This window comes from Buteo buteo, chromosome 22 (genome assembly GCF_964188355.1).
Source record: "Buteo buteo chromosome 22, bButBut1.hap1.1, whole genome shotgun sequence".
Classification (NCBI taxonomy): Eukaryota; Metazoa; Chordata; class Aves; order Accipitriformes; family Accipitridae; genus Buteo; species Buteo buteo.
Genome location: NC_134192.1, coordinates 4,204,985 through 4,227,882, shown reverse-complemented (window position 1 = coordinate 4,227,882; position 22,898 = coordinate 4,204,985). Strand labels below are relative to the sequence as shown.

Genomic DNA, 22,898 nt, shown 5'->3' with positions numbered 1-22,898 from the left:
GCTGCAAGCCTTACGTGTCTGATTTTCAGATGTAGTGAGCAGTCAGGGCTCAGCGTCAACCCTGTGGATGCTGAGTTACAGCAAGATTTTACTGTGTTGGTCTGAAACAGACTTAAATGGGAGCAACATTACCACTCGTATGGATTAAACACTGCAGCATATTGCAACAGTTAATTAACTGAAGCGAACTTGTCTGTGGAGGGCAACACAATCCTGCTGAGTTTACTGGGACTCCCATGAGTGCGCTCCACAGAGCTTCTCAGGCCCAGTTGTAAGTGACGGTAAGTCACAACCGCTCATAACCTATGAATATCTCTTAGGTTTTTGATAAACTGGCATCTTAGGTGCACTGCTGAAGTCCACGTGGTTCAAGCTCACACTTGAAGTGTTAAGGATGCTGGTGAGTGCTGAAGCCTCAATTTGCACCCCGTCCAGCAGTCTAAGTGTTGAATCTGACTCTTCCATCACTCTGTACCTGATTCCACAGCAGGCAGCCACGCACTGCACCCAGCCGGGCGCGCGGGTTCAGGCTTTCTCTGAGGTGGCAACAGCAGGTCTGCAAACAGGGAACTGAAACCAGGCATCTTGACCAAACAGCGTCATACACAGAACGTCTTGTTTTGTTATCAACTTCAGAGTTTATTAATTTATCAAACCAGGTCAAAGTGATACAACAAGTACATAAATAATACCGTAACAGACATACGTCCCATGAAGAGAACGAAAAATATAACACTGTGTATTTTGTTGTCTTAAGTGACCAGAAACTGGAAAATGCAACACTGCATTTTACTAAATGATGGTTATGGGTTTTTTTTCGCTTTTCTTAAAAAGTGTTTATTATAAAATAAATACACAATCTGGATTCCACCTGTCCTGTCACAAATACAAAAAGCAGGTTGCCTTCTTCTTAAAAAAAAAAAAAATATTACAAACGCTGTACACTTTCCACTTAGTCTTTTTCCGCCAGCTACTGCTACAGACAGACGATGCCTGTGAGGTGAGAAATCAACTGCTGGTCTTCCCACCAGCTCACTACAGTTCCTCAGAACCTCTTCCTTACAATGCCTTCACCAAAGGAACGATAAGGTTAATTCGTGACCTGTTAGATTTCTAATACAGTTTTGCACTTCTGCGGCACATTTCAACCCAGTAGATGCCACGTGCAGTGGCTGTTGCTGTCTTAGGACCTCAGTTAGGATCTGCTGCACCCCTTTCAAACACCGGGACAGGATTTATGGAAGCAGAGGCTACAGTCCCGTGGAAAGGTGGTGGGACAGTTCCCTTAGCTCTCCCTGTAATGAACAGTGATACAGGACTTCTAATGGCCGGGTGCTCGTTAAGACTGCGCCGTGGCAGGGTATCAGTGCTACCAGGTGCCGGCGCGCAGGGCAGCGGGGCGGCGGGCTCCCCTCTGAGGAGAGCTGAGGGGCTGCCCTGTGCCAGACACGGCCGGTTCCGGCCGGTTCCAGCCGGTTCCAGCTGGTTCTGGCCAGTTCCGTCAGGCCCCAGTGCAGGGCACAGCTGAGCCCCTCAGCAAGGGGAAGGTGTGTTGAGGAAAGGGCAAAATGGGCGGCGAGGGGTGAGGGACAAAGTGTGAGACACAGCCCCGCCGCACCGAGGGCTGGGCAGGAGGGGGGAGGCGCGCCAGGCCCCCCCAGGGACAGCCCTGCGGCCATGGAGGGACCCCGGAGGATTTCCCTGCAGCCCACAGAGGCTTGGAAAGAGACCCCCGTGGTTCTTACTGATACCAGGTGAGAGTATTTCGTTCTTGCAAATCCACGCGGTTGCTGGAGGAGCTCCCTTTTTAGCGTGTTTTCCTGCTATGCAGTGGACCATGTTGAGCGCTTGGCAGGGAGGGAAGTATTGCTAAATATTATCTGCTCTCTGCCCAGGCCTAGGGACAACAGGGTGGTTATATGCAGGCAAGATTGCTAAGGACCGGAGATCACCCTGTATGTATTCTCCCAATTCCCTTCAGCCTTTCTTTCACCTTCATGTCTGTCCTCCTCACTTGCTCCTCTCTGTTGAGAAGCCCTGCATTACACTCCTCCCGACCCTGCGGGCAGCACAGGCAGGACCGGGGCGGCACGAAGAAGCCTGGCCCTGAGGCCTGCATTGCAGAGGGAGGCTGCCAGGGTTTGCTGCTCAAGACAAGGATCCCCTCAGGATGGTGAAGCTCTGCCTGAAATGGGCTTTTGGCATTCAGCACTGAACTCTGCCCCACCTTCGTCGCTTTAGAAATGGGTACACCCTGGAGTGCTGTCACTGGCAGAATGACAAACCTCAAAATCCTTGCTGTCAATGTTGATTTCACTCCCTGTGAAGACCCAGCGCCTGGCTCACACCATTTCCATAAAGCTTTGTTTCCTAGCATGTGTTTGAACAGCAGTATTCCTGTCTGCTTGTGGAGTAGAAAATGGGAGCAAAAGCAGGCAGAGTCACTTTGCTTCTTGGGATTTAATCCAACATTGCAGCCATGAGGCAGTGCAGTATTTTGGTGACTCTTCAGAGAAAACATTTTTTAAATTACACTTTTTCTGCAGATGAGAGCCACCTTTCTTAAACACACTGTAGACACACTATACTAAATTTAACAGAATCTCTCAGATTTGTTTTTCACAAAGATAACAGTTTCCACAGAACTGCTGTGCTCTAGAGGCCTGCTGTAGCTGTTTGTTGTTTGTCATGAGAGAGAGCTGTCCTTGAAGTCTGAGAATTGAGAGGTTACTCTCAGAAAAATGCAGAAGATTAGGTTTGTAACAAATCGGAACAAATAAATTAAGCACTGTCACAACTCTTAAGGAGTTACTAATCAGGAGTTTTAACCCTCTAGGTGTTTTGAAAGTAGGGCAAGTACTTCACCACCTTCTGGCAGTCACTTTAGAAGGCAGTTTATCAGCCAAGACCATGTGTTAATAGGGCCCAGAAGAATGAAGTTATTAGGGCTGTGATAGGGAGCTAACACTTTACATTTTTTAGAGAAGTGGGTGGAGGAAACAGTGAAAACCACTTAAAAGCGAACATTTGCTCAAATTGCTACAAAAATATAGTGATTGCCACTAACACCTGCTGTTCAGTTTATGGACTCAGTTTGCTCAACTACAAGACATCATCCCAAAGGCAGGCTGCTTAGGAGTTTGTTAGTTTAAATCTGTTTTTTATGTCTCCAACACAAGTGTTGTATCACTTGTATTTTTCCTCCACTACTAAAAAAAATCCATGAGTCATTTCAACACCAGAAATGGTATAAACTCAGCACAGGAAATAATGCTCTCCATAGCTCCTGCACATTTATTAGGTGTCCTTCTTTTCATTAGTTTGAATAACTTGCCAAATAATAATAATAAAAATGTTCTGTTTTCTCTTTGTAACTTGTAAAGAAATGCAACTCTGGGAAAGTACAGTCTCTCTTTCTCCTTCTCCCACCAGTAATACAGAGCCTCCTAGTCTTTTGGAGGAGATATTTGAACGGTTGACACAGACCACTACACATAAAGCAGCAAATTTGCTGTGCATGATGTGAATAATTACTGCATTATAGTTTTGGGTTTTAGGGCAACTGTTGACTTAAGCAAAATAAGCCTGCAGTCCAGCTGCAGATCCAAGTTTTCATAAGTTTTCTTGTGTTTCTCCCTCCAGTGCTGTCTCCCTTAACAGTGACCCTTTTCAGACTTTTCAAGGTACAAAACCTTTACCAAATCCTCGAGCTCAGTCCTGCACACTCTGTTTTCACACATTTGGCTGATCTGAGCTTCCCCCTCGCTAAATATTTTCCACTGGCCTGAAAACAAAAATACAAAGGAGACAGATACTGACTTAGAAAAGGGCATAGGGAACTTTGAAGACATTTACAAGCATTCTCTAGACCAACTGATTCACAATGGTCAAAGAGAGAATGTCCAATCCTCCCATGGAAAATATTCAGAGTATCTTACAATCATGTAACATATTCCATGCAAAATAACTTTGTTAAAAATAATAAACAAGGACCAGAATATTATTCCTTTCTTTAATTAAGTAGTACTGTAAGTTGACCCTATTTATTCAACCATTTATGACGTTGGATACTCTGCTTTATGACAGAGTGATGTAAAAATTTAACTCTAATGGCAAACCAAAGTATTTAAAAGTTGGGAAGCAACAAGTCTAAAAGTGTTTTACACACCATGAACTGTGCCTACCTGTGAGGAACACCAACTGTGTTTGCTGGATGTTAATATTTCTATACATTTTTTATAATGTTAATAGAAATGCCTGCTGTCCTGGTAACTAGAATACTGTATTACAAATAACAATGACAAACTTATGGAAGGCTGACAGCAAAAAATTAGGAAACTTTTTATATGAAAGGGTGTCTGCTTCTCACTAAGCCTGTATTATCAAGCATATATTGTTTGTGGGAAAAATACTTCCTTGCCTAATTAGAGACCTCAGAAAAAATGACAACTTGTAATGCAAAAGAACTGGGAACTAAAAATGTCTATATCTTAATTCAACTATCAAATTAAGTTTCATATCACAAGCTGGATGAAATACAAAAAAGAAATTGAATCAAGAGTGATAAAAGAACTACATGTCCTTTCAAAAGGCTGATTTTAATAATGAAGATATTGTTAAGAACATAGGAAAGACTTCTTTCAAATGTATATGTATGTAGGAGAACTCCTTGAATCATCTCTGAATTTTTCCCTTCTAAATGACTTTCTAAAAAATTGGGGTAACTTGACATGTTAACTTAAATAAATCCAAATTGTGCTGCTGTGCTGACATCAGCTGTATTTCAGACTTACGTCAGTATGGGCAGAAAACAGCCTATCCTGTATTTTATCAAATTACAGGAGACTAAGACAGCATGGACATGAACTACTGTTATATGTAGCTATATTTTACATTGCTGTATTTTGATTATTTAAATCTAAACTTCTAAAATATTGGAGCCATGTACTGGAGGAAAAATTACTACATGTTTGACTGTGTTGAGTAAAAAAGCGTGGTTTTTCAAGGCTATGATTATATGAAGAAAAGAAATTTGAAGAGGTCAAAATTTTACTTACTAGGGGTTGTCCTTGTTATCTGCTTGAAGTAAGGAAGTTCTTCAAATTCTCTCTTGGACACTTTTTCAACATAGAAGTGACGCAGAATCCCTTCACCAAAGAAATGAGAAGTGCATGTTACTGGAAATGTGGCTTTTGTTTTAAACCTGGGTTGCTGTCCTGCCTTTATGTAGAATTACTGCCACATTGAGTCACCTTCTGAAATAATCTTTACCAGCTACGTGGATTTTCAGCCTATTCTTTTTTATTCTGTCTGCCACCCCCCTTTTTTTGCTACTCCCCTTCTGTGGATATACAATTGCGGAGAGTTTATGAGGGGTATGACAATTAGCCAATTCTTTTCCAACATATCTGAACCCTTCCTTTGAATGAGTAAATGTAAGATTACAACAGAAGCCCAAATCCCAGTGTCTTGGAGAAAAACAGTATCATTTTGCAGTCAGATACCATTTTGCCTGTATGAGCTAGCAGGTAACATCACTGTCAAATCATCACAAGGCTTTGTGGCTTCTTGAACACAACACGGTAGCTATTCACTGTCCGATCGTCTGTGACTTCCTTTCTGCTCAGATTTTGGGCTTGGCTTTGTGGTTTAAAGTGCATTCTAGACATGCATCATTTCTCTGTAAAGGGCTGCACTATAAGAGGGTTTCCTATGAGGATCACCTGCTTTTTGCTTAAAGTAGATTAAGTAGATAGGATTTTTAGGAGGCTGGAGATAATTTTTATTATACTAAAAGTTCAGGATTTGCAGAAGTGCTTGGGCTTCTGAATGCTTTTCTATTTTTTTCTATTTTTACCAGTTAGTCTGGTAAAAGATACTGTTTCCATCCTTAACACATTTTTTGCCGGTATTCTAGACCGTCATGAGTGTAACACCACTAAGGCAGACAGGGCAGACTGATTTCAATGGAAAGCTTTTTGGTCCATCCTAAATAAGAACCTTCAGGCACTTGGTTCAAACCCTACTACATATTTCTCTGCAATAAATTACACAGGGTATTACTGACAACCTGTTTGTCATTGTGCTTTGGCTCACAATGAAGGGTAGGAGTTTACAGAACTAGAGTTTTGTTTGTTATTAATGGTTTTTGTACAGCAAGACTTGAGTATGTTGGAAGTGGCTGTAATAGGGATATCCTAAATAGCCAGAAGAACAGCAGTCTCAAGATGCTTGGATTTGTAAATTGTCCTGGGATTTTAATGGAAAATGATACACTGTTTAAAGAACTTGCTCAACTCACCTTTTCTAATTGTCCACACATGTATTTCTATTTGAGGTGGCTTTTCAGTCTCTACTGCAATTTTTCTGATGGTTTCTCCTTCCTCTGTGAAAATGGATTCATAGACGGGAAATGTCTCTTTCCCACAGAAGTAATCTTTGCTGTCAAAGGTTTGACTTGGCACTTCTTCTGTTTAAAAAAAGCCCAAAACACATACTACAGCTGTAATCAAGTCCTCCAGAACTTACTTGGCACCGGTAGCCGAGCAGGTTTAGTTTAAAAGTAGAATTTTTACTTGTATGGCCACACAAATCCATCTCCAGCTAAGCCCCAGACACTTAATAGTGTTCTATTCTGCTAGGTTCTGACAGCCTGTCTATGGTGGCAAGGTAATATTCATATTTATAATCCGGTTTCATAAGGAAATGAACTGTGTAAAACCATGTGGTCTGTAAGACTCCTCACAATTTTTCAACCTGTTGTCCACTTTTCAAGCATATTTGAAATAATGGTAGCAGTCTCAGAGGTGATAAAATAAATAAATAAATGAAACTTGGTGGTTGGACAGAGTGAAGAGACCCAAATCAATGCTTTGCTAAGGAAAAGGGCAGGTAGAACCTACAAGGTTTGCATTTTGGTTGGCAGCAGCCAGCTGGCCAGTACAAGCCTGAGCTAGCCACAGTGCACGTTATCTCTTGCCCACCTCGTAAAGTTGTAAAGCATATAAGTAGAAATTGTAATTATTCTGTTGGTAATTGGATGTTGGACAAGAATGTAAGAGAGATGATGCAACTCAGAAACTCGGACTCCTGTTTGTGGAAAAACCCTAATAACTAATACATCTCCATACATACAAGACAGACTGCAAGAAGAGGTTCAGCTTTCTTAAAAATTGGCACATAGAATCTCAAAGAAAAAGACAGTAACTTTCTTTTTGCTATTGAATTTTCTATTGAAGCCTGTTAGCCAGCTGACTGTTCTCATCTCAAATGAGCCCAATAAAAGCTGTGGCTCGCTGATTCACAAGTATCCAAAAGGATGTAGATACACACGTCCTGCCTGCCTACTGCCACTGCATCGTCCTTTTTCCCAGTAAGCAAGGCTAGCAAGAGAAAATGGGAAGTGTGCTTTCTATGAAGGATTTCTATGTACGACTGAACAACTCATTTCCGCCCAATGCATCACCAAACAAACACAGAAATGGGCCATACAGATTAGAAAAGAAGTTTAAAGGCACAGAAGGGAACTGGACATTCCTTTACCCTTTATATCATATGCAACATGGCTGGTCATTTGGCAGACCATCAGCAGATTCATATTAGCAGATTTTTCACTAGTTGTAGGCATTGATTTTAGCCAGTAATGTCTACATAAGTTTAATCATTAGTGCAGCATAGAAACAATGCTAAATTTGTGATAAGTTAGTATTTATTTTAAGGATTAAGTTACATAACTGACACCAATCAATTTATAATCAGATTTTGAATCCTTCTGGTACACTTTAAAAAAGAGAAATGATACTATCTCCGTGCAAATTTCACAAGTTAGAAAATTATTTGAAGGTTCTGTGGGCACTGGAGTGGGGGGAGGATGGGAGAGTCTTTTGACAGTAATGAACTTTCTGTGTACTTTCTTTGGAAATGAGTGTCAGGAAGTCATGCTAACAGTAGAGAGAAAGGCAGTGACTGAGCAGAACATACGTGCCCCAAGCAGCAAGCCCCCCCATTTGAGGAACAGCAGGGAAGAGCAGGGCTGGCCAGGCAGCTCTGCCTTTCTCACATGGAGACCTCTGCACACACATTAGAACAATGGGCACAGCTATTGCAATTTTCATTAGATCTTATTGTGACCAGAAGGTTTGAACCAAGCCCCTTAACATGCACAGCAAAAAGGTGGTCTGTGATCAACTTTGTTTTACCTGGACAGACTTTACAGCATTTTCCTTCTACTTTCTGAGGGTATTTGCAGGGATATTGTTCTGGACAATGAATTTTCTTACATTCTTGTTTGGTGATGTTGCAGGTGCACAACACGCACTCTACGATTCCAAAGGCCCGGAGATTAGGATGCCAAGATTCACCATGTGAGTACGTTTTGCCATTTGAAACACAAACTACAAAAGAAAAGAAAAGGAAGAAAAGGTACAACTGGAAAGGTATGTTCATTGGCTACCTCTCTATGAATATTCATTTGATTCATGCACATTTCTTTAAAGCAGTGTCTCTATGCATAATTGTTAGTGTCTCTGGCCCATTTCTCTGCTTGTTAACTTGGAGTTTCGCTACTTAAAATGAGTCTGAGCCTGCGATCCCCCTTTTCTGAGCAGTTTTGCCTTGATTGCAACTCTGCTGACAGTGGTGTCCATCACTGTTTTGAGGAGAACAGTGAAGGTGGCCAAGTCAAGTATTTGACTAGCTCCTCTCCAGTGCACGCATTTCAGTTGTGCATCATTAACCAGCTTATAAAACTCACTCCTCCTTCCCCTCCTAATCTCGGTCCACACAGAGGACACAGCATGCTACACTGGCTCTGCCTTCTAGAACTGAATCTGCAGATGACAGGATCATGACATTTGCTACTGAGTCATCTGCACAACTTTTCTTACCATTAGCGGAACATGGCTTTTGCAGCGAGAGCCATGCTATCAGCAGGATGGATTAGTGCCACCTGAGCCTTTTATTGCTTTTGCATGGGAGTTCCTGCTACACAACACATAGAACAAAGCAAGGGAATGTTGCAAAATGAAGTTTAATGTCCTTTGTGGAAATATATATGTCTATAGGTATATAGAGACATTTGGCTTTTGGAATCACAAGGAAACATTAACATGAAAGAATGCATATGGGACTGAAATTTCATTCCAATAGCATCTAAGCACCTCAGAATATTTATTCATCAGTGCCCTTGGGAGACAGAGAAATACTGCTGACACAAGGAGAGTGGAAAAATCCATGCCTGGTGGAAGCCAGTTTGGGTCACCCGGCAGTTAATAGGAATTATATCACTTTACACCATGTTTGCATTTGTCCTATAAACCTTGCTTCTTTCTTTTTAAATATTTTATAAACACAAAGAAAAATGCAAACTAATCCTAACAAGGTGAAAGAAAGGGCACTGCCTGATTTCTAAAAGCAACTGAAGTGAAGCTGGGATATGTTGTAAATATTTCCAATTCTTCTAATATGCCATCATTTTTATTAATGCTTTTATTTGTAAAATATGTTCCTATTTTGCCTGTAACTTTCAAAAGCAATTTAATTTTTATCTGTAATCTGAAATTTACATCTAACTGGTAACAGATGTGACCAACTGGCTTATACTTTACTGAGTTACTGAGATTTATGGGGAGTCTTTTTTGTACTGTATTGTCTTTCATAGGGTTATGCTATCATTTGGTTTATAATTTGCTACTTTTTAACTCTTTCTTAAGACAGGTTTTTATTCTGGAGGTAGGAAACAGTTTTGTTTCTCAAATAAAAGCAAATAAAGTGTTATCTGTATGCTAAGAACATGGGAGAAAAAACTATAAATGACAAAACTGCTAAGTACTCAGCTGCTCAGCAGGCTTCTCACATGCTTAAATACTATATTATTAATTATATTTATGCTTATATGGAGGGTTTTTTTACCAGCTAGAGTTCTCCAGATCCTTTATGGACATAAATATTTCATGATTTCGCCGTGACAGGGGAAGGGATAATACATGACATTGTGTAGATACATATTCTCTCTGTTTTAATGGTTTGTTTGGCACAGAACAGTTAAATAATTAGTCTGAGGTAGCAGATGAAGCCTCCAGTAGAAGCCAAAATATGGCAAATAACTTCTAGTTCCCTGATGCCCTGTTCTTAGTGCTCTTCATATTTAGAATGATAAATCTGTATCTATGCAACTGCACAGTATCTGCATGTCAGGATAGTTGTTGTGTGTTTATTTTTTAACTTGCTTAAATGCGTCTCAGGGGGCATGTGCATTAATTAATAAAACACTTGTTAACTGCACAAGAACAAAAGAAAATATATGGTCAGCATTCCTGTTTCCTTCATGGGGATCTCTCAGACACTCTCCAGGCAGTGAATGTCTGAAGTTGCGGCAGTTACTATATACTGCATCCAGAAATATGCTATTCGTCTGTATGCTCTTTATTTGCTGAAACAAATCAGTTAGAAATTGCTTTGATGATGTCTTCATGTGTGAATTACATGTCAAAGATATTGCACTGCCTGGAGATTCCTGCTCCTAGATTCAGCATAAAACACTGGCATGATCTGAATGTTTTTTCATGCTTGTTCAGGTGGATAATAAAGATCCTATGGCCAACATTCCTTCTGTTAGTTAATACCTTAAACGATTAGTTGGCCCTACTACAAGGGCTTTTAACTCTTTGTGGGTAGTTTCTAAGTGGATACGGACTGGCATTTGTAGATAGATGCTCTTCTGAACATGCGTTCTTACAGCTACTCCTTTTATGGCTTCTTAGGCCTGTTCCTGCAGACCTCTGTTCACTGAGGTACACCCACTGTTGGGAATTGAGCATCCCACCCTTTTTATTGTACAAAACCTGCTGTCCCACTAACTGGAGAATTGATATTTTCCCTCTATTTTTGTTCTTCCTGTAATGCAGCAGGAATATGGCTTAGTCATGCCTGGATAAGGTTTGCCACATGGGCTCTAAGTTCTGCTGTCCCCATAATGTAATATGTCCTATATTATATTATCAGAAGGCACTAAAGAATTCTTAGAGTGAGATTCATTACCTTGGTTGACTTTGCCTCTTACAGCTCAGGCATCCAGTACAGGCTAATTGCCTACTCTGCCTCTAGTATTAGTCGTGGAGGAGGAAAAGCACCCATTGCATCTCACTGTCTCAGACAACTAGCTTAAGGTGGGGGAAGTCATTATATTGTCTTTCTTGAGAATAATTTGCTAAGCCTTGGAGGCAAGAAACCTCTTGATCCTATGGCAAGCTTTACGGTCTGAGATTTGTGGGGCAGTTTAAACATACGCTGTTTGCAGCTAGTGAAGTTACAAAATAGGAGAGATGGTGTAAAGAAAATAACCACGAACAATTTCCTACTGGACAAATCAGTGTGTGAACAAGTTGGTGAATCTAAAGGTATCGTGGTGTCCTTTATCGCACAAAGCGCTCACTTCCCTGGTAACCACTGCATGTGTTCTCAGAATGACATAGCACAATCCCACAAAGTAATTCAGAGAGCAACATGATAGTGTGGTGCCTTTCCAGAGTGAAATGCACTGTTGTATGTGTAGACACAACTGATCTCAGTCAAGCACTAATTTTGTATCCCTAATAGTTTATTGCTTTTTGTCTCCCTGATTTGCATTGGGTCTCTTGATACCAGTGTGAATTTCCAAGATTCTGCTGCCTATTTTGAGAATGTGATTGATTCCTGACCCAGAGTAATACTATAAGAAGTACTTGTCTTTACCTCGTCCATGCTTGTGCTTGTTGTTGATGACGATTTGTACTATTGTTCCTGAAGCTTGCTGGGGATCTGGTAGGACTCCCCGGTTACTCCTGGCATTGGGAAATCGTGGAATGTTGACTACCTGCCTCGCAGAGCTGGGTGACAGGTCATAGTGGGAGCGATGGTATGAGTGTCTCTGGAGACAGAAAGAGAGCAGGAAAGTGAATGTCTCATTCCAATGAACATTCCAATGAAGACGCTGTAGTAGAAGCTTAATACAGGCAACAAGAATGTTGCCACTATCATCAAACATCATTAAATGTAATGAATGGCACCATACTAAATAAAGGCCATTCAGGTTTTGCAGATAGTTAACGTGGTAATGAAGTCATCTACACATATGCAGTTGTAACTCATCTCACCAGACATATATGTCAGTGTAGGTGTCTTTATCTAAGTTGGTCATCTGAAGTCCCTAATCAAGTCAAAGGACAGAGAGGCAATTTTAGAACCTGACCTGTTGTGGATCTCTGTATCATGAGGAGATGAATCACAACCCAGAAGGGCCTATTTTGCTCCATGTATTAAAAATGGTGTTCAGAGCTAGATATCTACTTTACTGTTGTCTACTCTACTTTAAGGTTAGATGAGAAAAATTGTAAGCCTGTCTAGTTTTCCTCATCAAAATTGCTTTCTACTAGGGCACCAGTGGCAGGCCATGTCCAGAACAACTGTCCAGCTTTGTGTTTGCTTGCAGCTTTAAACTCTCATGCAAGGCCAGGGTTAGCTTTGCACAGACTGAGCAGAACCGTACTAAAATCTGTGTTACAGACCGGGAGGTCTCATTTTATTTGCAAAGGAAAGTGGTGGTAGTAGTAGTAGTAGTAGCACTAGTGTGCAGCGGGTTTTCTAGGGCAAATACACTGGTTGTTTTCAGAGAATTAGCTTCCAAAATACCCATAGGCATGAAGGAATAGTGTATATTACAGCAGTTATTTTATAAGGCAAGATTCTTCTCACTGATCCAAAGACCTGTTGGTTCATGTATTTAGGTAGTGCACCTAATGCTTAAAAGCTCTTCATATTCTCTCCAAATGCTGTTATAAAAATAATCTCTTGAGGAGTAAGTTGTTAATGGATACTCTTAGCCCCAGAGATAGTGAATCCCCTAAAGTAAATATATACATGTGTATATGTCAACTGGGAAGTAAGTGTTTGCAATTATGATTTAAAAGTCTTGCTTGCATAGCAAACAAAGACCAAATCCAGAGCCCACAGGAGCTCATGGGAGTTTATAATTCGGCGTTATTCATGAATTCAGGTTGAGTTTATTAAGGGGTTTGCAGAAGTGGAAGAAACCTATTTTGGGTAGATTCACAGAACCCAGGATGAAGCAGTAGATATTCAGACCTGTTATCATCCTTTTCTCTTTTTTCCCCATTGTGTTGACATCCACAGAACAGCAGGAAACTATGTCTTTAAATTGTAGGTCACACTTACGGCTTCCCTGTTGGCTGGCTGCCGGAAGATATCTCCGTCGGAATGTTCCCATGATAATTCTCCATCTCCTGTATATGAAGCAGAGCAGTATCAGTTAGGGGAGTAATTGTGCAACACCTTGCAAGATATGTAAGGGAAAAGTCTCATGCAGCTTTACAGCTAAATTTAGGGTGGAGGTTGCATCAGTGTGTAGAAGTGTCAGTCTGTAGTCTGACTTTATTGTACTAGATTCTATAGAGACCAAAAGGAAGATCCCTTCCCAAACATCATGCAAACTCAGGATGAAGATTTACTATCAGATTTATGCATCTTAACAATATTCTATGGGCAAGGTAATTTCCAGCAACCATTTGCTATGTGATCTCAGGCAAAGGTGAGGAGACATGACTTGACTTAGCTTAGCTCACAGAGAAAGGCTAAATTGTGTGACCTTACATCTGCTGTGGGCTGAGGGAACCCACAAGCACAATTACTGTTGCTCAACTGACATGTAACTTGACTGAGAATTGAATCCTGAAGTATAGCCATTAATAAATAACATTGTATTATATATATCAAGAAAAAGTAAGCCATATTTTGTCCTGCAATTTTCCTGTCCCCATATGTATATGGTTGTTTTTTCCCTCTTATTTATGCTTCATTTAATAAAAATTGCTAAGCCACAATTCACCCCCAGGTATGATTACAAACCAGGGAGGTGCTTTCACCTGTGTGTCAAAGGTGGACTGTTTCATAAGTAGAAGTGATGGCCATGCTCAGTGCTTGACTCATTAGACACAAAACAGCAACTCTTACAGGAAGCCAGGCACATGCAATGAGTTATGGCAGGATGTAGGAGAAGTTGGCCCACTAAGACTGGATCCCATCTAACCTCATAGGATCCTATATTTGCATGTAGAGAGTATAAAATATTCAGCACTGCTTTTTTGAATCGGGCCAATAAAGTACTACAGAATAAGGCTCATAGCACTAAGGACACTCATAACAAAGAAAGGACATTCTGATTTGTCTTTTAAAAGAGAAAAGGTTCTGCTAGAGCACTTGTGATTTGTGATGCAGAAGTAATGAATGCTTTTGAGAGTCAGTGTGAGGGACTTGTGGAGCCAAACGTGATTCATGGAAAGGAAGGTTGGAAAGAAAAAGAAAGCCTCAGTTTCTATTCAGGAGTAGTGTCCAGCTGTTGTCTTTGTAAAGACAACTTCATAAATACAAACATAACTAAGCATAAGCTGTGGTGGAAATTTTAGCAGGGAAAAATGAATTCAGGCTAGAGAGAGAATATGGCTTTAAGAAGTTTTTAGAGATGTATTTAGAGGTGTTCCTTCATAAGACAAGCCATGGAACTTGAACTGATACCTGATTCTTGGAAAACTTGTACAAGAACAGGAGAAATCATTTAGTGTGGAGCTGAGCTTGGAATTTATCCCAGCCTTGGAATTCAGATGCAGGTACAGATAAGACTGCTTTGCTAGTGGCTCAAAGCCTAGCTCTAGATGTGCCAAGCATTACACTGGAATGCAGAGCAGTACCACCACATCAGGAGCCTTACATTAATGGCACAGATCATGGGCTTCGGTCCTCAAAGCAGGACAGCTGCTGCAGCAGTAGTAGCGTGTGATACTGGCTTGGGAAAGTCATGGTGCTGATGCAGGTATGCCTCCAGTTCTGGAGTTAACTCATCCAGATTTAACTCAATCAGATTCATTGTGGATCCACTACCTTAGTGCATACCATGTATTAGCATTTTATCTTCTCTGCTGTTTATGAGAACTTTCCCTTTAAGGGGAATTTGGATCCTGACATAAATCAGCATCTGAACCATAGTGCTCGGAGCCTTCTCTAGTCAGTAGTAGAGGAATGAATAGGAAAATCAGCAAATTTTAATGTATTATGTTAATATATTTGGCCATGCAGGGAGCAGAAACTGACTCTCAGTTTCCTCCCCATAGGCTATGTGCTATATCTTGATGCAAACATTTTGTTTAGGTTTGCATTTCATAAGAATCACAGAGGGGAGATAAAACAGCTTATGCCATATTGAAAAGGACAAAGTTAATTATGAGATAAATGATCACTTTAACATTTTAAAATAAGAGCAATAGACAGTGGAATACATTAAAAAAACCCTGCATCAGTGGAGGTCGTCTCTACTGCATAATCCAATTTAATCTCACCTCTCAAATGGCAATTCTAATGAACTTGGTTCTCATTAGTGACTCTCTCTGGCTGAAGTGACTGATTTCTCCAGTATAAGGCTAGTTTACAGCATAGCTATGTCTGATACTTCATACTTTGAAAGTCAGTTTGATTTTTGTAACTGGAAGAGGTTGGTTTCAAATACAGCTCAAGTAACTATAAGGGCACAGATACCAGGAATCAGATGATTAGCAAGGATTTACTTTAATTAACTGTCAATGTATTACATTTAAAACAGTATATCACTAAATTTAACTCTGGGAAGCCAGGACTATCACCTTGCGTGCTTGAGATCAGAAGGCTTTATAAGCAGTTCGCCTGGCAAAATGTTTCAAGATTTATAAAGATACTGTGGAGTAACATGGCAGAGCAGCAAAGAATGAGGAACAATCTCCATGCAAAGGAGTACTACATAGACATCCTCATCCTTGCTCTGACTGAGCTAATGTATTTAGGCAGCACACAGCATTGCCCTGCCAATAGATTAGTTCAGGTCCTACCTGGTGCCACACTTAAGTTAATTACCACTGCATCTCCTCAGGTTAAGTAGGTCAGACAGCTTGCTGCACTGACATGACTACACAGCTTCTATCCAGGAGCTTGTTCCTTCAAAGTGTGCTGTACTATCCCTGCATCATGCTGCATTATTAAGCACTGATGCACTCTGAAGTACCCTCTTTTTGGCTCAGCCCCTTCACTGCTCAGAGCTTTTGGTCCAGCATGTGTACTGAGTAAACTCCTTAGGACAGGGGCTGTGGGACTATACTAGTGTGTGTTTCACAACTGTAGCATCATAGGCAAAATTATACAACCGACAATATAACACTCCTTATTTTTACTATGCAATAGTACTAAGTTCACACAAGCAGCATCTCAAAAGGATATAGCTGCACAAAGGTGCAAGCAGGAGAGTTTTTCAAACCAGCCTGGCATCACTGATCTCATTAGAGTGGTACTTCTGGAAACCACAGGTACCTTTAGGTGCTTATCTGCATCTTTGATAGCTGGCCATAGGTACTTAAATATCCTAGAAGTGGTGATTCAAACGCCACAATACTAATAGTGAGATAAAATACATTTAGAAATTTCCAGATATTTAGACAGGCGTTTACGTTTAGACATTCAGAAAGGCTGGAAAGGCTCCTACGGTCAAGTTCCCTGTGTGTACAAGATCTAAAATGCAATTGCTAGTAAAATACTGAAGTCACCCAAGTACAGATTGACACCTAATTTAAACTGGAGTAATAGGCCTTACCCTCTGAATTGAAATTCTTGTGTCTTGCATAATTTGAGCAGGTCTGGTAGAACCTCCTCTTTTATTGCAAAGCTTTTCTACCCAGAGCAATAGTAGCTATTTCAATACATCATTTGGAGCCTTGATTTACCTCATTATGGGGATGCATCTTTATCATCAGTGCACTCTCTCCTTGTTTCAACTTAGGAAAACAAAAGCAGCAAAGTTACCCTGCTGGAATTTGAGGTTTAATTTCCCAACATGCATTGGATTGTAAGTACATGAGAAACTTGCAGATAGTGCCATTAAGTGGCAGTGCTGGTGCACAGACAGGGCTCTGACAGGGGAAGGAGTAAATTCAGAGCCTGTCCTTCTGTGATGGTACTGGAACTTACCTCTGCACACTGGACAGCAGGACTCCGGAACAGAAACTGGGAAAGAGCAAGTTAATTTGGGACAAGTCTTCAACCCACAGTACACATTTCCTTCCTGCCAGTAAAACACAAGGAGAATTTAGGAGGAGTCATTGATTATTCTGGTACTGTATAGGCATTTTTTATGGACATGCTTAAATCTAGTACGTGTGTTTACATAAATGCCACTCTAGTATGCAAAAGCAGAATATTAGACCAATGAAAAGTCTGAATAGCTTTTGAAAATTTCTTGTTGCACAGAGGAAGGTCCCTTTCTTTAATAAAACAGGGCAAAAAAGGAAGAGGTAAAAGTGGGTGGGTAGAAGAACTGCAATTATTGTAGGCTGAAAATGTACCTGACATTGTTGGTACTAAAATCACCCAGTGTAAATTCTCACCCCTGCTCTCCCTCAGTTGTGTCTTACCATTGAACTGGAGGAATAGCTTAGCAGTAACTAAATGTCATAAACTCTGTTCAGTACTTGGCCTGTTAAATTTGTAGTTAATGTAGAATATGATGATGATTTGATCAGAGGAGGTCCAGAGTTGCCAATACTTGATACTGAAGAGCTGGTTGGATTGAGAGGGATGTTTTGGTTCAGACACTGGTTCTGAAGAGTCACTGGGTGACTGCTCCAATATACTAGATTTGAATTGGTGACATCTCAGGAATGGCTCTGTGGCCCAGTGCCAGTTTACAGAGCTGTCCACTCCCAGCCTGTGGGGCTCTTTACTTACAGCTTAGTCCAAATGAATTCAGTCAGTGGCTTAGTGATATTTTCCAGTCAGGTTGAAGTGAAATATTCTATATATGCCAAGTAGCAATATTTTACCTGCTGCCTCTGCACTGTGTGCTCACTTATGGCAGATGCTTGACAGGGTAAGCTTTGTCCACTGGGTTTGAGTAAGAGGTAGCCTGGCATTTACCAACTGCTGCAGACTGGCTCTGAGGACTCTCATGAGTTTCAGCATTGATTCTTAATTTGCAGCCTTTGCTAGGTATTGCTTATATTTCAGTGTCATGTCTTCTAAAAAGGAGAAATGAAGCATAGAGCAGGGCTCTGTCAAATCATGTTACTTACTGAGCAGCTGCACTGGGCACACTGGTTTGCTTGCCTGTTTTGGAAAAGCCCTTCTGCCACAAACATTTCGCCATGATGGTAGGTGGTGCCATTGTATTCACAGGATTTCCCGGTGATTTTGCTGCTTACTGAGAAAAGGGAGTCTTCTGGAAGCAATGGGAAAGGAACACTTCATGCAAATGTTCTTGACAACTTGCAATATCACAAATACAGGGGAGGAAAAGCTTCCCTTCTCCCTCATTTATCTTTATTATAAAAGGACAAGTTTTGTCATGCTACAAAGTATAAGTGATATTCTCATGCTGCTATTTTGCTGAACTTTAACAAGTCATGCTTTGAGATGACTGTCCCAGTTAATCTTAGGATGTTGATGATCAACTGCAATGACAGCACTGACGGCCATGTCTCATGCTGCTGTATTGTCTCTTGCTCTGTTTGCTGTAGCATTTGGTATCAGGATAGATGGGTGCAGTTATGTGCCCAGTTGTTATATTTACATGGCTTTTTCATGCTTTAACAAAGAAAGCATTAGGTAGGTCCTGTATACACACGGAATCCCACTATCAGTAGCAGTGTTCTAGCATAGTTTCCCCCTTCTTAGTACTGGTAACATTTTATTAATGATTTGTAGTGTTGTAACCCATAGAAGACTTAGTTGCAGGTTAGCAGGTTGTGCCATAGGGCATGCATGATTCCATGCCATCCACAGGCACAAACCTTCTGGCAGAGGAGCACTGATACTGATGATGGAACTGCGTCAAGAGAAAACTATGTACTATGCAAGTGTTTGTTCCTAGTGGCCTTCACAATTCGTTGCTGTTGTTGTTTTTAAAATGGTCAAAAGTTGTCAAAGGCAGACTTCAAAAGCCACCCAAAAGGTGATTTTTCTCTGAGATGCATTTTAATGTCAGATGTGCAAATTGAGTGAATTTTGTTTGCAGAACTCACTGCGTATGACAAAGTGCACAAGATGGCAGTGTCAATTCAACCCTGAAACCTCCTGTTTCAACTCAAGATCATATCAAGTTCTGCACCACATGGGTTAAATTTTCTTCTGAGACATTAAGCTATCCATACCTTATGTTAAAACATCCCCTAGATTGTTTAACTATTAGCAGTTAACAAACTGTGCAAAGGGATTATACTTTACCTATGAAATGTAAGTCACTTGATACCTATTGGTTAGTGAATCTGGCACTATATATTTACATTCACATGAATTTAGCATCTCAGCATGGGAAAAGATATTTTGAACAAGAGCTCTATGGAAGTAACAGTGGAGTGTTTGTTCTCTGGAGGCTGAATCACTGCAAATTTCTAGGAATGCAGCTGAAATTTCATTCAGTGCGTTTGGGCTTTCATGTAAAAGAAACCTGACCTGAAAATTCAGGTTTTGCTGTAGCCCCTTTCATTATCTATCAGATAAACCCGGGGACACTTTTTTGTGAAACTGTGCCACCACAGAATGCACATTTTTCAGCTGGGAGCTCAAGTGAAAAAGCAGTTTTCTGCTGGCATGCACTGGCATCAAACACTGACATTTAGAGTTTTCCATAAAAGCATAGATCTAGTTACATTGGTCCATCAAATGTTAATAATATTTTGAATGGCAAATGTCAAATCTGGCTGTGGAACATACATGTACTACAGTATTTGAGAGTCTAGTGGGTCAGCAAAGAACATTCTGCAGGAGAACGGCAGGAGAAGTTAGCCATTTAGGGTTCCTTGCCTGACATTTAATTTCTCTTCAAGAGACTTACGTCACCATCATTTCTTGGGCTTTCCAAGAGTCATCTCATAGAAAGCAGAGAGAGTGCCAAACCGTTAGTTATCCCCTTGCCCCCTAGGCAACTGGAAGAGCAGTAGAACTGGAAAGAAATGGAAAGGAAAGGAGAATACAGATGGTTCTTGTCTGGATATGAGGCCCTGTTCCGGCAGCTTCTGCAGGACATTGCTGTGCCCATGTGGGATGCCTGTCCAAAAGCAGTGTTTGGCTTGTGGTCTGACATTTGCGAATACCAATACTTGAATGACTCGTCGTGACTCTTCAGAGTATTGGATGAAGAGAGTAAATTTTACTGCAGGTTTACCTTGGTGTATGCCACATTGCTCAGTGGATCACAATCATGATTATGATATCACCAAATGCCTTTAAACTGTGGCTTCTAAACAAGGGAAGGAAGATGGTGACATTTTTATTGCTTGGAAAATGACAGTGGAGAGTTGCAGTAGGTAGTTGTTTTCATCTATATTTCTTTTAAGTTGATCATAGAAGTTAGGCCTATAACAGCTAAGTCATAGCATGCAGCCGAAAACACATGTACATCTGCCTATCTTTGGAATACAGGATGAAATTCTATTGCTATTTTGAAGTCTTATTTGATGAAATAATTATAAGAAAAATAAGTTTAAATTACAGGGAATAAGACCATGGTTTAGGTCCTATACTGCACATACCTGTGCATATTGATTATCTTTTAGCACATTAAGTGAATGGGCCTATTTGGTTGCATAAAATAAGGCTTAGAAGTTGTTTTCAGATCAAGACCACATTACTGTTATTGCAAAAAAATGTATATGGTCATGTGTTGGAGGCAGCATATTGGAGAGCACAACTGATCATCTCCAAATACAGCATCTGTCTAAAACTGCAAGGAACCTTGTTTATACTGCATGTCTAAATATAATTTCTGTCTGGTGCAGCTTCTCTCTCTGCCTTTGCTAGTGTGTGACTGACTTTCTACAACCAGGACTTGCCTCGGTTTCTTTTCTAGTGCTCTTTAAATCATGGCTAATTAAGAGTTCAGACTCCCTCATGATATCATATTCTCCTGTAGAATGTGAAATTAGAGTCATTGCGGATTGTTTTAATAAGCACCAGGTTCGAACTCTGAAAAATCTTGGCATTAATATTTATATCAGCATGCATTAATCTGTGCCTTAGTTAAGGTATGTTAGACTTAGATTAATTAACTGCAAATATACTGCATTGCTCAAAGCTCTATTTGTAAACCTTCCTTCCTAATCAGGATTGTTCCCAAAGCCTTATCTGGCATTTTAATGGTGCTGACTAACATTGCTTTAATTAGCTGCCTCTGTAAAGTACCAGGCAAACCATCTGTGTGAATCCTTTTAATTAACTGGGTTCAATCTGAGCTTTTCTTTCTGGCATTCACAGCATGTCGGTGGAAGCAATATAAAACATACAGGGTAAAGATGTTATAGCATCAATTGAAAAGGAAGTATCTTTGTTTCTGTGGTTGGCATTTATTCTCTAAGGGTTCAGACTCCAATATAGAAGTTGACAGGCATGCTTACATTTGCCTGCGATTTTAGTGGGATCAAGATAAGACCATTAAATAGCAGTATGGATAGCACTGATTTATCCCCAACATTAGCATTGGGTAATGGCAGGGGGCTAAGACATGCAACCTAGGCTTCATGTGACTTGCTGTCGATTTGAACTTACCCTGTAAGTAGCTTTAAAGGTTGAACCTGGCTGAAGAAATCTTTCAGGTTTTATGAGCAGGCAACAGAATACAACTGTATCAAAAGTGGACTAGCTTCAAAACAATTATTTTTTTAAAAGCAATTGAAGACTATGGTGGCTATGCTTGAATTCTTATATCCAAGCATTCCTCTCTTCCAAACATTGGATTCTGTCCGCCTTCTGTTGTGTACCTAGGCTGTTTTTCACTGGCATACAATATGCACGAGGTTAATCCTGGCCTCAATGAACCCAATAGAAAGGTTTCCTTCAGGATTCAGCCTAGGTGCTCGCTTGAATGCTGCTTTTAAGATTATGTTTGAGATAGATGCTTGTACTAGGAGGAACTGCTGATCTATACAAACAAGATTTGTATCAATTCAGATCTGTAGTACAGCCTGATATAAAAATTCGCGATGAACTAGAACTCCATGTAGGTATAGTTCACATATTCCATGAACTATAGTCCATTTGACAGGGCATGTGAAGAAACAGTATGGCAAAAAGTTTTCCATGAACAGTTAGTAACTTAGTATGAAGTGCAGCACTAATGCTTTCCTGATAGTCTGGCAAAACAGAGTTAGGTATTAATTTGATAAACCACAGACATTTTATGGAAATTTTCTGGTTCGGTGGAATCTACTCCAATCACAGATTTTTCATGGAAAGCTGCCTGGGTTCCTGATGGTCTGCCCATGACTTGAGGTTTCCAAGGGCCAAGGTTTGAGGGCAGCCATACTATGTACACAGACCAGGGCTTCCCGGCTTCTGGAGCTTTCCATCTCCTGGGAGAAACAGATGCTGTGTCACATGGATCACAGTCAGTTTTGGAAACACCATTTTTTAGATTTTTCTGTTTACAACTCTGTTCCTTCCTGGATTGTAAAAGCTTTGTCGCGAGATGCTTTACCCTTACTTGGATATGGAGCAGAAGAGCATCAGTTATCTGCAACTAATCCCTTGAATAGCTTAGACAAATTCCATGGGCAGTTCCTGGTGTTTGAAACAGTAGTAACTTCTGTAGAAGTATTTATGTGCAGAGAGTGAGAAGCAGTAACTTGCTATGAGCAAACTAGCCTTTTGGGAAATGTGGGGTGACTTACTTGAGGAAGGGCTTTAGGATCCAGGCCCTACTACAGTTAATTAAGTTTTCAACTTGGATCCTTCTGGATAGTCAGGAAGCACAGGTACAACAGCTAACAAACGATTTTAGGGCACTAACAAAACTGGCAAAACCACCTCAGAATCAGTACAGTCATGGCACGATAATCAGTATG

The 22,898-nt window shown here is 40.6% G+C and overlaps 1 protein-coding gene across 2 annotated transcripts in view; it reads right to left on the bottom strand.

Annotated features, from left to right (window-relative positions):
- Positions 1-628: 628 nt before the first annotated feature.
- The window catches only part of CHRDL1 (chordin like 1), a 44,879-nt gene continuing 22,609 nt past the window's right edge, over positions 629-22,898 (bottom strand). Inside the window, exons 5-12 of one of the 2 annotated variants that reach the window (XM_075054057.1) lie at positions 18,135-18,280; positions 17,035-17,128; positions 13,210-13,277; positions 11,731-11,905; positions 8,199-8,393; positions 6,302-6,469; positions 5,058-5,147; positions 629-3,784 (exon numbers count right to left, since the gene is read on the bottom strand). In XM_075054057.1, coding sequence (XP_074910158.1) covers positions 3,654-3,784; positions 5,058-5,147; positions 6,302-6,469; positions 8,199-8,393; positions 11,731-11,905; positions 13,210-13,277; positions 17,035-17,128; positions 18,135-18,280 — 1,067 coding nt within the window. In that variant the 3' untranslated portion in view covers positions 629-3,653. The remainder of the gene's footprint in view (positions 3,785-5,057; positions 5,148-6,301; positions 6,470-8,198; positions 8,394-11,730; positions 11,906-13,209; positions 13,278-17,034; positions 17,129-18,134; positions 18,281-22,898) is intronic. The other variant, XM_075054058.1, reaches the window with a different exon arrangement.